At 41.7% G+C, this 12,780-nt stretch overlaps 1 protein-coding gene across 1 annotated transcript; it reads right to left on the minus strand.

Annotated features, from left to right (window-relative positions):
• Nucleotides 1–289: 289 nt before the first annotated feature.
• Nucleotides 290–11,431, minus strand: LOC111648341 (major facilitator superfamily domain-containing protein 12-like). Its single transcript, XM_023398197.2, has 11 exons — nucleotides 10,747–11,431; nucleotides 10,469–10,588; nucleotides 8,245–8,455; nucleotides 8,004–8,133; nucleotides 6,285–6,515; nucleotides 5,438–5,530; nucleotides 5,256–5,348; nucleotides 3,653–3,823; nucleotides 3,424–3,518; nucleotides 2,280–2,410; nucleotides 290–2,123 (listed from the first exon to the last, which is right to left on the minus strand). The coding sequence occupies exons 1-11, from the start codon at nucleotides 10,892–10,894 to the stop codon at nucleotides 2,080–2,082; spliced, it is 1,467 nt and encodes a 488-aa protein (XP_023253965.1). The 5' UTR covers nucleotides 10,895–11,431; the 3' UTR covers nucleotides 290–2,079.
• Nucleotides 11,432–12,780: the final 1,349 nt, after the last annotated feature.

Here is a 12,780-nt window from a genome sequence, read left to right on the forward strand (position 1 = left end):
GTCAAACGTCAACTTCTCTGTGATGTCATAATGTTCATGATGTCATTATTTAACACTAGCTCAGGAAGGAGAGACTGTGGCCATGTTTTCTGTCACTTGGCTGGTTGGTGGAGGAAACAACCAGGAGGATCACATCATCTTCCTCAACTGAATGAATTTGCCCAGTTGTCACTGAAATGCCTGTCTTCATTTTTATTGAACGTTTTCTCTCATGGTGTTAATGTGCTTCACTTAATGCTCTGATGTAAATGACAAACAGTTCTGAATTGAAGTCAAACACAGACACAGCTTCAGTTTCACCAGATGAAACTTATTTAGTGAGTCCCTTTATAAAACAACAGCACAATCACAGAAGTCCTGCAAACACACAGAATACATGACAGAAGAACTGTTTTGTACTGAACTGAAAGTGAACACAGATTTCCCATAGCTTCCAGTCAAACACCAGTACCCACTCTGGTGATTTACTACTGTGATTCCCTTATATTGATATTCACATATGATATGGATGCTATTGATAGTATTGACTTTATAGCCCATTCTGATTTTCCAGTTTGTGTTGATTATAAAAACATTTGTTGTGTTCATTTACATTTGGTTCGATTATAAACAAAGAAAATGATCAAAATAGAAACATTTCTACATAAAAGGAAGTTGTTCCCAGAATCCCTCCTGCCCACTGCAACAACTATACAGCTCCAGTAAATGAGACTTTACTGGGACACAAGCTCTTAGCCAGATTAACAAGTGCATGTTAACTGACCCAACAGCCTGTGAAGGGGCTGCCTTTCAGTCAGCTGAGAAAAGATGAACTGACTGATTTGTTTTTTGCTCCAACAGTAACATTTATGGTTAGTGCAAGGTTAATTTCTTTTCTTTTAAGTGCCATCTGTGCATTGCAGCGAGGCTTCACTCTGTGGATCTCAAGGTCAGTTTTCACGTGCCACTGTAAATGGAGCCGTTTAACAATGCGTCGTTGTGTGGAAGAAAATGTAGTGCAATGACCCTTTAATGACAGATCACAGGAGAGATTTGTGGAATTTAGTTTTCTGTCTCATCAGCGTCACTAACGAGCTGATGTTGTTAAATACTGACAGGATTTAAGGTGGTCTATGCTTCTTCTTCTTTGGTGTTTCTCAGCTGGACCATTTGAAGATGCCACACACTGAATCTAGTTCCCTTCGTCACCTGGTTTTTGTCCCTCATCAGATGTTGTGCAGCAGCAGAGAGATAGTTCCCTTTGTCATGTGGAGTGATCCACACTGAGCTCAGCTGTGCTCACAGTGTCTGCACCGTCTAATACAGCAGACATGCTGCAAAATAAACTTCTTGATCCCGGAGCCTGTTTTCTCATTATTTTCCAAAGTTCTGTATAATTGCCATCAACCTTTCTTTGCCTGCATCACTACACTGTAAAGCTCATTTTTCTCTTTTCATCATTTTTTTTCCCATAAAATGTCAGAAACGTGTGAAAAATGCTCATCACATCTTCTGAGAGCTGAAACAGACGCATTTAAATCACTGGACCAACTGTCCAGGAAACATCCAGTTTACAATAAGATAAAACAAAAGCAGCAAATCTTTATACTTAGGAGGCTAGAGCCAGTAAATACTGAAAAATGATTCATTATCAGAATAGTTTGATTAATTTTCCATCAATCGATTCATGAAGCTCAATCAGGAAGACGTTTTCATTACGCCTCATTCTTTCACAATTCTCTCTCTCTCTCACCCACTTCTTGTAATCAGCTGACTCCAGGTGTTCAGTGATTTTACTGTAATGAAATGAACTTACATTATTCTGATGTTTGTGATTAACATTCTGTGAGCAGTCAAAGACTTTCTGGAAAATTATGGAAAAACTAGATCCAGGCTGTAAATGACTGAAACTGTCAGTTACTGTAAGTTAAAAAAAAAAAAAGCTCCTGCTTGATCAGAAGCAGCCAATCAGAATCCTCCTGAGACTTCTCCCTGAAAAACTAAAAATTCATCTAAAACAGAAAGAAAAGGGAAAGATGCTCCTCCAGGTGAGACCTGTCCAACCAGGAGTCAGTTTGAGGGGGGGTGGGGGAGGGGCTATTAGTTGACTCTGGCTGCATCATCAGAGATGACCGACACACCCCCTAGAGACACACACACACACACACACACACACACACACACACACACACACACAGACACACACACACACACACACAGGAAAGAAGCTGTGAATCAGATCAATATGCAGATAAACTAAACACTACACAAACACATTTTAATGTAGCTGTATAACTCACGGGGTCTGATCCTGATTGGCCAGATGAGGATGGAGCAGAGGGCCAAAGCTGCGATGACAGCCACGCCCCCTGTCACTATGACCATGATGTAATGATAGAACCACACACAGGCCGGGCAACACAACACAGTACTGAGAGAGAGAGACAACAACATGTTAGAGCACGTCACAGTCTGGAGGAGAAACTGCACGTTCACAATCTAAATCCTCATGAGTTAATTCTGCTCCTCTTAACAATATCTGATCTTCTCATATATATTCTTCCACTTTTTAATTTGCCTGGACAATATTTATCTTTCATTATCGTATACCATGTAGTTCTGTAATATAAATGTGTATTGTATTGTAGTGTATGTTGTATAGTGTATGTACTTTTTGTTGTTGTTAAAGGAGCTGTTTGTAAGTTTTGCTATTGCTACAAAGCTAACCTTCGCGTTAACATCTGAGTTCAGCATCAGACTTCATTCCCTTATTCACCAAGAGCTGGTGGAAACAAACAGCAATGTTAACTCTTGTTTTGCTTTTATTTCTATCATGTTTCTTTTCTTGTACTGAAGTTAGCATGCTAACCAGCTAGCTCCTCCTCTCTCGTCACCTTATGATACTGAGTCACTGTGGCCTCCAGTCTGCCCTGAAGAAGCAGCTGCTCAGAGGACGTATTATAAACACAAAGATGGCAAAGCAATGCTAACCCTAACCAATTTGGCGTTGTAGCGAAAACCTAGGGTTCTAGAAATGCAGTCTCAGGATTCCAGTCCTGAAAGTCCTGAATCTGCAGCCTCTGGTGCTGCAGAAACATATTGATCTCATGTCCCATCTGTTAACATGGAGGGGCGTAAAGTCAGTGTGCAGTCGCTTTAATCATGGTCATGTCAATAAAGCTCATTTTAATATGAAAAATGTAACTATGGTATCATTGAACCTTTCTAACCTAATGTTAGCAGAGGTCCTATAATGACTAACATTAACAGAGCATACACTCAGTCACCAGATTATTAGGAACACTGATGCTAAAACTGATGTCCTTAGCAGTCCTGCAATAAATCCTGGATACATCTAACAATAAACTTTCTGTGTGTGTGTGTGTGTGTGTGTGTGTGTGTGTGTGTGTGTGTGTGTGTGTGTGTGTGTGTGTGTGTACTAACTGGCAAGGATGCACTGCCTGTATGACCATCACAGCTGCTCCATTAGCCAACTTATCAGTGAAGCTCATGGCGCCATAAACAAATGCTCCACTTTGCTGCAGAGACAGAGACAGAGACAGAGAGCTGAAGACAGTGGACAGACACTATCAGTGAGGTTATATCACACCAACGTCCCCCTCTCTTTCTATCTCACACACACACACACACACACACACACACACACACTTACCGTCTGATCGGCGATGAGCTCAGCGGTCATGGCAAGCGATATGACCAGGATGGTGGCCGAGCCGGCCCCCAGCAGCACCGCTGCCCCGTACACCCTCTGACCCATCTTGTCATCCAACAGCACCCAGTAGGAGAACCCCATGATCAGCAGCAGGCCCACGAAATAGGTGAGCTGGACCAGTCAGAGGAGAGACACACACAAAGTATGACATGTGCTGGTTCAGATCCAGCTCTGGTCAAATCTAACAATGTGTTCCTTTCCATGTAACCGATGACACAGAACCAGATCAGGATCAACCCACTGATGAACCCACAGAGAACCAGTCACTCAACCTCCACCTCTCAGGTTAGTGATGTTGTTGCTCTGGACTGCATCACACTGAGAAGGGTTTCTAATGTTTTCTACCCTGTTCAATCAATGACAATGACAAAGACAAAAGAATAATAATGATAAAAATAATAATAACAATAGAGGTTTTAGTTATTCAAAACTTCTCCTGACTCAAAAAGACCTAAAACATTAAAGTATTTCTTTATTAGATATAGTTACATATGTAGTCAATATTATATTATAAATATTCACAATGAAATAAGCATCAAACATCCTTAGATATTATTTATAAAGAGGTTACGATTCAGTTCATCTGCACCATCCGGATTGTGTGTGTGTGTGGTTTGATCAGATTGTTGCCTAGCAACATGAGGAAACAACCCCACAACTGTCATCACATTTGGATTTGAATGGTACTGAATTCTGATTGGTACAGAGCGTGGAGACACGTCACCGCCCACTTCAAACAAAAGAAGAAGTAGAAGAAATACATGAATGTCTGAGGTGAGATAGTCGACCCGTCCGAAGTTACTTTTGTCTGGATTGACTTTCTTGTTGTTTTCAGAATAACTTAAAGTTGTTGTTGTTTTTCTCTGTAAGTCCAAAGGTTTGACACGGAGCAGTGATCTGTGTCTGAATGGAGGAGGGGAGTTATTTAAGATAAAGATATTATCTTTCATCTCCAGAGATGTAAGAGCCCCGTTGATGGGACATTTTGAAGCTCAGCACTTCGCTGCCATGTTATTTTCATTTTCTTATTTGCATCTGGGATGAATGTGATTTGTGTGGGTTACACCTGAGCCACATTGTTTTACCTATATGATCGGCAAATCTGCACCATGAGAAGTTGCTGCATGAGCTTCTGGCAGATTCTGTTTGCACTGTAACCATGGATACATACAACAGTCACTGGATTACTTTGACTCAGGCACCTGAATTAAGCAGATTTATAGATATTTATCTGTGGTATAAATTCTGAACACATACATTAATTGGATGAACACTGAATGAAGAATGCATGATAACATGGTCAAAGCTTTAACATTGTGGTTCACTGCAGTGTATACAAGTAAAGAGGGAGGCCTGGTATATTTCAAACTTATTAGGCGGAGACACGATAAAACAGAGATTCTTAATGAACTCGGCCATGGCCTGACTTATTCTTTATATTGATTCAGGGTCAAAGGTGAAAGTAGTCTGCTGGACTGGACTACCTCTGCTGACCTGAGATTCAGAGGTGTGGAACCAGGCTGAGGTGTGAGGTTCTACTTACACATTTTCCAATGAGTTTACTGAGAGGCTTCATGATGAAGGAGGACAGGAAGCCACTCAGGTACATCACTAACGGGATGGTCGCTATGAACTTCTGTTAGAGGGAACAAGAGGAGGAGAGAAACATGTTCAGGAAAAGAATATTTCACATAAAATATCAAACATATGAGGATTGTGTTTTACCTTTGGCAGCCCCAGAGTGTTAATCAGATACATTGAGATGTAGGTCTGAGACAGATTCACTATTAACCTGGTGGACATGTAGAGTAAGGCCACCTGCAGAGACACACAGGGACACACACATCTGTCACTGACAACTCTGTTATATGTTTGACTAAATAAAACTGCTCATTTAAAAAAGTTCTGCATGATGAGAGGAGCAACTTCAGGAGAAGTTGAGGTGAAGTTGAGGTGAAATTGAGGTGAAGTTTAGGTGAAGTTTAGGAGAAGTTGATGAGAAGCTGAGGAGAGATTGAGGTGAAGTTGAGGTGAAGTTGAGGAGAAGTTGAGGTGAAGTTGAGGTGAAGTTGAGGTGAAGTTGAGAAGAAGTGGAGGTGAAGTTGAGGTGAAGTTGAGAAGAAGTGGAGGTGAAGTTGAGGAGAAGTTGAAGTGAAGTTGAGGAGAAGTTGAGGTGAAGTTGAGGTGAAGTTGAGGTGAAGTTTAGGAGAAGTTAAGGTGAAGTTGAGGTGAAGTTAAGAAGAAGTTGAAGTGAAGTTGAGGAGAAGTTAAGAAGAAGTTGAAGTGAAGTTGAGGTGAAGTTGAAGTGAAGTTGAGGAGAAGTTGAGGAGAAGTTGAGGTGAAGTTGAGGTGAAGTTGAGGTGAAGTTGAGGAGAAGTTGAGGAGAAGTTGAGGAGAAGTTGAGGTGAAGTTGAGGTGAAGTTGAGGAGAAGTTGAGGTGAAGTTGAGGTGAAGTTGAGGTGAAGTTGAGGTGAAGTTTAGGAGAAGTTAAGGTGAAGTCGAGGCTCTGGTGTGTGTTATTTTGATAACAGTAGAGATTAGGATGTGGTTCAGTGTGGTTGACTCCTCCTACCTGGTAGAAGGACGGCTGCTGCAGCCAACATTTCCACTGAAGAAGAGATGAGGAGGTGTTTGGGCGAGGGATCAGTGGCCTGCGCTCCCCCTCTTCCTCTTCCTCTTCCTCCTCCACTGTCCTACTCCTCCTCCCCTCCTCCTCTCCAGCTCCACGTCTCCACTCCCTGGTTCCCAGGTGGAAGAAGATGGAGAATAAGGTGCCGATGCCCAGCACGATCAACGCCAGATTCTGTCATTAAACACAGCACAGGTGAGAGTCTGTGACGCAGCCGGCTCCCTCCCTGTGTGGGTGCAGCCTGTCGCCGACACCTGTAGTAAAACATACAACGTCTCTGTTGTGATGCAAAACCAACAGCGTCACTAGTGATAAATACTCAAATAAAACCCCTGACCTCTTCATAGAAAACACTAAGTGCCATTTAATGGGATGAAAAAACAATCATCATGTTCTCCATTATACTGACAGTCTAAAAACATATCACTGCACTAAATGAAATATATGAAGCTTTCAAGCAGAAAGGCTGTCGGCCTGTTCTGTCATCACACTGAGGTTCCACCTCTCTTTTCTTATCCAATGATTTCACTGGGATCTGTTCCTCTCATCCAATGATCATCTCAGCTGAAGAATGTTTAATCCACTCTGTCTCTCTCTGCTGCAGTCTATCCACCAACCAGCCCCCCCCCCACACAGCAGCCAGCCTTTCCCTATATCTGTCTTATTGGCAGGGTCAACACTGAAGTCATGTTAACTTTTCTCTTTCCTCATTGACTTAAAATCACATTTGATCCAACTGGCAGATAACATGTATTTACTTTCATAACTTCCCCTGTGTGTGATTGATTTTCAGTTTAAGCTTCCTTTTTTTTTACATGCAGACTCACGCAGCTCCACTGCTGCTCGTAAAGTGCAAGTGTCGCATCTAGACACAGTGAGAACACACAGGGAACTGGTCACACAGCACAGCTGGCAAACATTCAACCAGGAAGACTGACTTTACTCTCACTCCTTTATTTACATTTTTCTGTTGTTTCCTTGTTGAGCTTCCAGGGTGTTCACTCTTCTCATCTTCACCTCTGTGAGACTTGTCATTACAGTGTCAGATTTAATCCAATCAGAAATCCTGATACACATCACATCCATCCATCCAAATCCTCAGCTACAGCTCAACTCCTCCACCACCATCAGTGCCTAGACTCCATCAGAGGGAGATTCCTGTATGATGTCATGATGGGGTCTCAGTGCCAGAGATTCCTCTGTTCACACTATGTCAAAAAAAAAAATCGTTAATTATCCTTTGAGCCGTTCTTTGAATTTTGCCTCTCTGAAATAACTTTCATACTTTTGGTGACTGGTGTACGCAGCAGACAGACGAGGAGGAAGAAGAAAACTTCACCTCCGAGGAAATGAAGTGCGGACTTCTGCTAAAAACTAATGTCCTGAGGGCGGCTGCCACACTCATTAGCCCCTGACCAATTCTGTTGCCATGTTGGGAGATTTAAATGATTAATGAAGTAAACGATACAGTGCCGTGTCAGAGACTGTGACACACTGTAATGAAACACACACATCATTCAAGTTGTCGTTCGCCGTCTGTTCACCAAAGACAAGGTTCTGTGACTGGTGGAGGACATTGTTGGTAAGACTGAGTCAAAATATGTATTTGAATGTGATTTCACAGAGTAGTGAGAGGGCCATCAGAGGGCCCATCCTCCTCACCCTGAAGATGGGGATGTCTGCTGGTCCGAGTGCGTCGCTGAGCGGGTCGTCGTCCTCTCCTGCCTGCACATGGAACAGCAGGTAGGCCACTGCGTACACCGTGATGTTGGCAATCACTGTGAACGCATATCTACAAACACACAGAGGAGAGACTGTACTCAGAACCAGCAGATCACCTGTGCTGTGTGTACTGTGTGTACTGTGTGTGCTGTGTGTACTGTGTGTACTGTGTGTACTGTACCTGTATGCAGTGAGTTCGACTTTAGCGTGCTCACAGGTGACCAGCTCTGGGATCAGGGACAGGTGGGAGATCTGCGTGGCGGCCCAGCCGAACTGAAAGATGATGATGAAGGGGACGAAGAAGATGAGGCTCGCCCACTGAGGGGTGAGAGAGTCACAGCCCAGACACTGGTTGAAGATGAAGGTGAAGGACAGCATCACGCTCACGGTGCCTGGATAACACACACACACACACACACAGACACACACACACACACAGGCAGACAGGGCACAAAAACAGTAATTTTATACTGTTTGTAAAACACTTCATCTCTAACCCTCTGTCAGCAGAGGAGCTCAGTCACATCCACTAAGGAAACTCAACTCAAACTTCAGAGCAGGCGTCACCAGAACCTCTTCACAACATCTGCACACACACTAACACATCCAGATATCTGACCCTGCATCACATGATTTATGGGTAATGGAGTCCACTGAAGTTGTCAAAGGCACTTTTCACCCACTGCATGTGAGCATGAGGCTCAGTGATGTTCTGTTGTCTTACACTGTCAAACACACTGGGATAACACACTTTGGATCCTCATCAGCCGCTACCAAGGTCACGACTTCTCTCCCTGAGGTCCACTCCAATAAACATGACATCATAATGCAAAAACAATGATGTAAATTAAAATCAGAGACAAAAAAAGGAACAAGAAAATAACAACAAATATAAATGACAGTAAAACTACTGAAAACAATAACAACAACGACGAGTTCCCACACTTTATCTAAACAGTCAGTAAAACATTTGCTACAGCTCAAAAATAACAATAAAAAACACTTTGACTTGTTACATGTGAAATATTTGATAGCAAATCATTCCATGTTTTCATTCCTCTGTACAGAACAGTAGCTGCCTCTCATTAGTTTGTGAGACAGGAAGTAGAGAACAACCTCTTAATGCCTCGTATTAAAGTTGTGGCTGTTACTACAATATGAAAATTCATGGTACGGGACATTTGGGATTTTAGACAATTAAATATTTATTATAAAACAAAGCAAAGAAATAGCCATCCTGTCCCTCAATGACCAACCTGAGGCTGTGTGAATTCTGATCATGTTAGCTCTTCTGTTACAGTAGATACGACCTCGTAGGCCTTTAACAGTATAGCTTTACCTGTGTGTCACTGTTACTTTTACCTGTCAGGTGTAACAGGGTCAGTTATACATCAGTAATATGTAGTATTGTAATTACACTAAATCTGTGTTATTAGTTATAACCTGACACTACGTTCTTGAGCTCAATTGTTATCTTAAATTTATTGTGTAGTACACTAATATATTGTGTCATTTAATTTGTGTAGGGGCAGATCACCTCTAGACCACTTATGCCCCTCTGAGACCTCTCATTACTGAGTCTTGAAAAACTTGGTGTGACCTGAACTGGATCAATAACAGCAGAGTCCAAACAGCAGTTTTTTTTTTTTAAGAAGTTACATGTTTACCCTTCAGCATAGCATGTGCAGAACAGCTGACTGACACAAACAACAGGTACCAGCTCCATTTTCCATTCCAACATAAATCTAAACACTGTCTTAGTTTTGTATTGGCTTTCATTCAGATGATCCCGTGGCATTAATATCATTGATTCTAGAGTTGAAAACTCTGACACTGGACTTCTGATTAACTTTCACCTTCCACTGGTCGACTGCAGGATGTCACCACTATGTGGAACACTCACAGACTGCTACTACTTTTAAAACTTAGATCAATTTGTGTCAGCGTGTATCAATATTAGGCTTGTATATTGCAACATTTTCCGCCATATGCAATATTTTTCATATATCGAGTAAATGGTTTTTTTTCTGCTGCTGAGTCCGACCCTCATTTCACTGCTCTGCTTACTGTACATGTGACATGTGACAAATAAAACACTGAACTGCTGTTTGTAAGATCACATATTATTTATAACAACATTACTATAATAACAGCAATAATAAGAATAAAGTTATTATATATTAGAAAAAACACTTGAAACATAAAATAAAATAATATAATTACATATTTTAAAAAAGGAACATGGAGCTGTAAAAATGTGTTATCTCCCTACCTAGCTTCCTATATGGAACAGCTGTATTATCTGAAGTTACAATTTAGCATTGAAGGGTAAATCATTCCTGGAACCCGTGGGGCAGTAAAGAGGGGTCATAGTGTAATAACTTCCATCTTTCTGTCTGACTTACCAACTAAGTGCCATGTCTTCCTCTTGCCGTAGTTCCCACATCCAGGGTTTCTGTCAGACTCGTAGCCAATCAGAGGCGTGCAGATACCATCAGCTATCTGCCCGACCAGCAGCAGCAGACCTGCACCACAGTGAGACAGTATCACTGCAGTAATACACTTTAATAATCAGAGGTGGACAGAGAACACAACTCTGTTACTGGAGTCAGAGTAGAGATCCTCCTGGGCAAATATGACTCCAATACAAGTGCAAACAGTCTGTATAAGAACAAAGACTGACCCGCATTGGTGTTCTGGAAACCCAGCACTGAGTGGTAGAAGACCAGCAGGTACGTGAACCACATGGACGCGCACAGGTCGTTCAGAAAGTGTCCCACCGCATAGCTGAGCTTCCGGAGGGGCGGCAGAGACCTCTCCGTGTCCGACATCACGACACAGCCGTTTAAAGGAAAAACTCCACCTGCTTCTTCATTAGCTTCAAACGGGCTGAAGCAAAGTTTCACCCACTGTTTCGCTTCAGAAGCAGCTGATGACAACACAGTAACACCCGGGTCCCTTATTCAGACGTTACTTTCTGTTCATGGACTTAATGTCCGTTCTTCTTCTGTGTGATAAAAAAGATATCCACCTCGGTGTCGGTAACTTTGTAATCAGGTGACACTAGAGCTGTGTCAGAGGGAGGAACAGCATCAGAGAGGGAGTGAAACCGAAACACAGCCACCCAAGAGGAGCAGAGGGGATTTCAGTCATTACATCTCTCCCCTTACGTTTAAACGGCTAATCAGTAAAATGAACGACACATAACGAAAGTGAGATGCTGAAAAAACCATCCCGTTAAAAATGACTCATCATTAACCTGGAACTGCCTGTTCTTCTCACGTTTCTCACGGTGACGTTAAATCAACACTGAGCAGCTTCACTTCCACCGTTAGCTAACCGGCTACAGACCTGAAGCACATCTGGACAGAAAAACACAAACACACGTAAACAATAATGCAGACCGGGCGGTGATGATGTAAGCAGAGGTACGGACCAATAACAATCCATTCTCGCTCCTCTAAGCCAATAGCGGTCGACTCGCGAACACAGCTTCCTCACGTGACGGCAGTCTGACAGGCAAAGATCGTTTATATGACAAAAGAGTGATGTCTCAAACTAAATTCCACCTCTGCGGAATAAAACAAATATATATGGCAAAAGTTTTACTGACAATTTGGCCACTAAAAGTGAAGATCAAAACATATACATGCTGTTAAATTTTCTACATATTTTTGTTATTATAATATTACGATTGTTAAAAAATATGTTTCAAAACACAACTCTTCAAAGCAGTACAATACTGGTTTTGTTACATTTGACTTTGTCCTTCAATAGATCCCAGAGCACAAGTTCAGCCAGTTACAGCAGTCAGAGATAAGCAAACAAGTCATGTTGGAAGGAAGTGTAAAGTTATTTGCAACCTGCCTCACAATGCCACAGCTAGAATTAGTGCTGAGATGCATGGAAACAGGGCATTCAATGTGTTTTTGTCAGCAGTGGAAATAATTAATATGATAAAATCATTCATTTGTAGTAAGGGGATAAAATAGGTCAATTTTGGTGTACTCCAATACTACTGTCTCATTTGGACATTTGAGAGACTTCATTACATTTGATCTTTGAGTAGAGCTTCACCTTTTACAACTATATTTCATTGCTTTCCGTTCGGCTCCCTGATCTCATTCAGTCACAACAGATTAAACCCAAAACTTCCCTCAGATTTGATGACAGCAAATCTGACAGTTTGTTGTTAACAACAAAACTTCTCAACTGCTCTGTGCTTAGATATCCACATTAAAAAGGAAACTAGAAAAAATAGTAATTTTCCTAAAATTAAAAACTGGAGTGCATCACATGACCTGCTTTACCCTCCTCTGAGTGGTTGCCCGTTAATTTTAATGTTTAACTGGTTATTTTTACATGTTTTTTCAAGGGCTCATTTCTAAGTGTCAGAGCCCAAAGTGAGATCACAACTGGATTCGGGCAATTCCTTAGAAAACCATTATCTTCCACAACAGCTTTATGAAGAGCTGTTGTGGAAGATAATGGTTTTCTACTATGGAGCAGAAATAGTGGCAATATTATTCACACATGTAAAACTTTCTTTTCGCACTTACCAGAATCTTATTTACATTTGTAAATCTGATAAAACACAATATTTTTAATACTATTTTTGATCCATAAAGCCCACTAAGGGATAAATAGTCCCTGTGTGTTGTTTTGAGTAACACAAGCAGGAAGGCTGAAGGGATGATGATGCCAGTCCGTTGGTGAA

The sequence above is a fragment of the Seriola lalandi genome, unplaced genomic scaffold (assembly GCF_002814215.2).
Source record: "Seriola lalandi dorsalis isolate HSWRI2012SDOR001 ecotype SW California unplaced genomic scaffold, Sedor1 jcf7180002054981, whole genome shotgun sequence".
NCBI lineage: Eukaryota > Metazoa > Chordata > Actinopteri > Carangiformes > Carangidae > Seriola > Seriola lalandi.

Excerpts from the sequence above, each read along its gene's own strand:
- LOC111648341 (XM_023398197.2), bottom strand. The coding sequence starts at position 10,894 with ATGTCGGACACGGAGAGGTCTCTGCCGCCCCTCCGGAAGCTCAGCTAT. Across the intron at positions 10,589-10,746 it reads TTTCCAGAACACCAATGCGG|GTCTGCTGCTGCTGGTCGGG; the intron begins GTCAGTCTTTGT and ends ACTGTGGTGCAG. Across the intron at positions 5,531-6,284 it reads AGCAGCCGTCCTTCTACCAG|GTGGCCTTACTCTACATGTC; the intron begins GTAGGAGGAGTC and ends GTGTCTCTGCAG.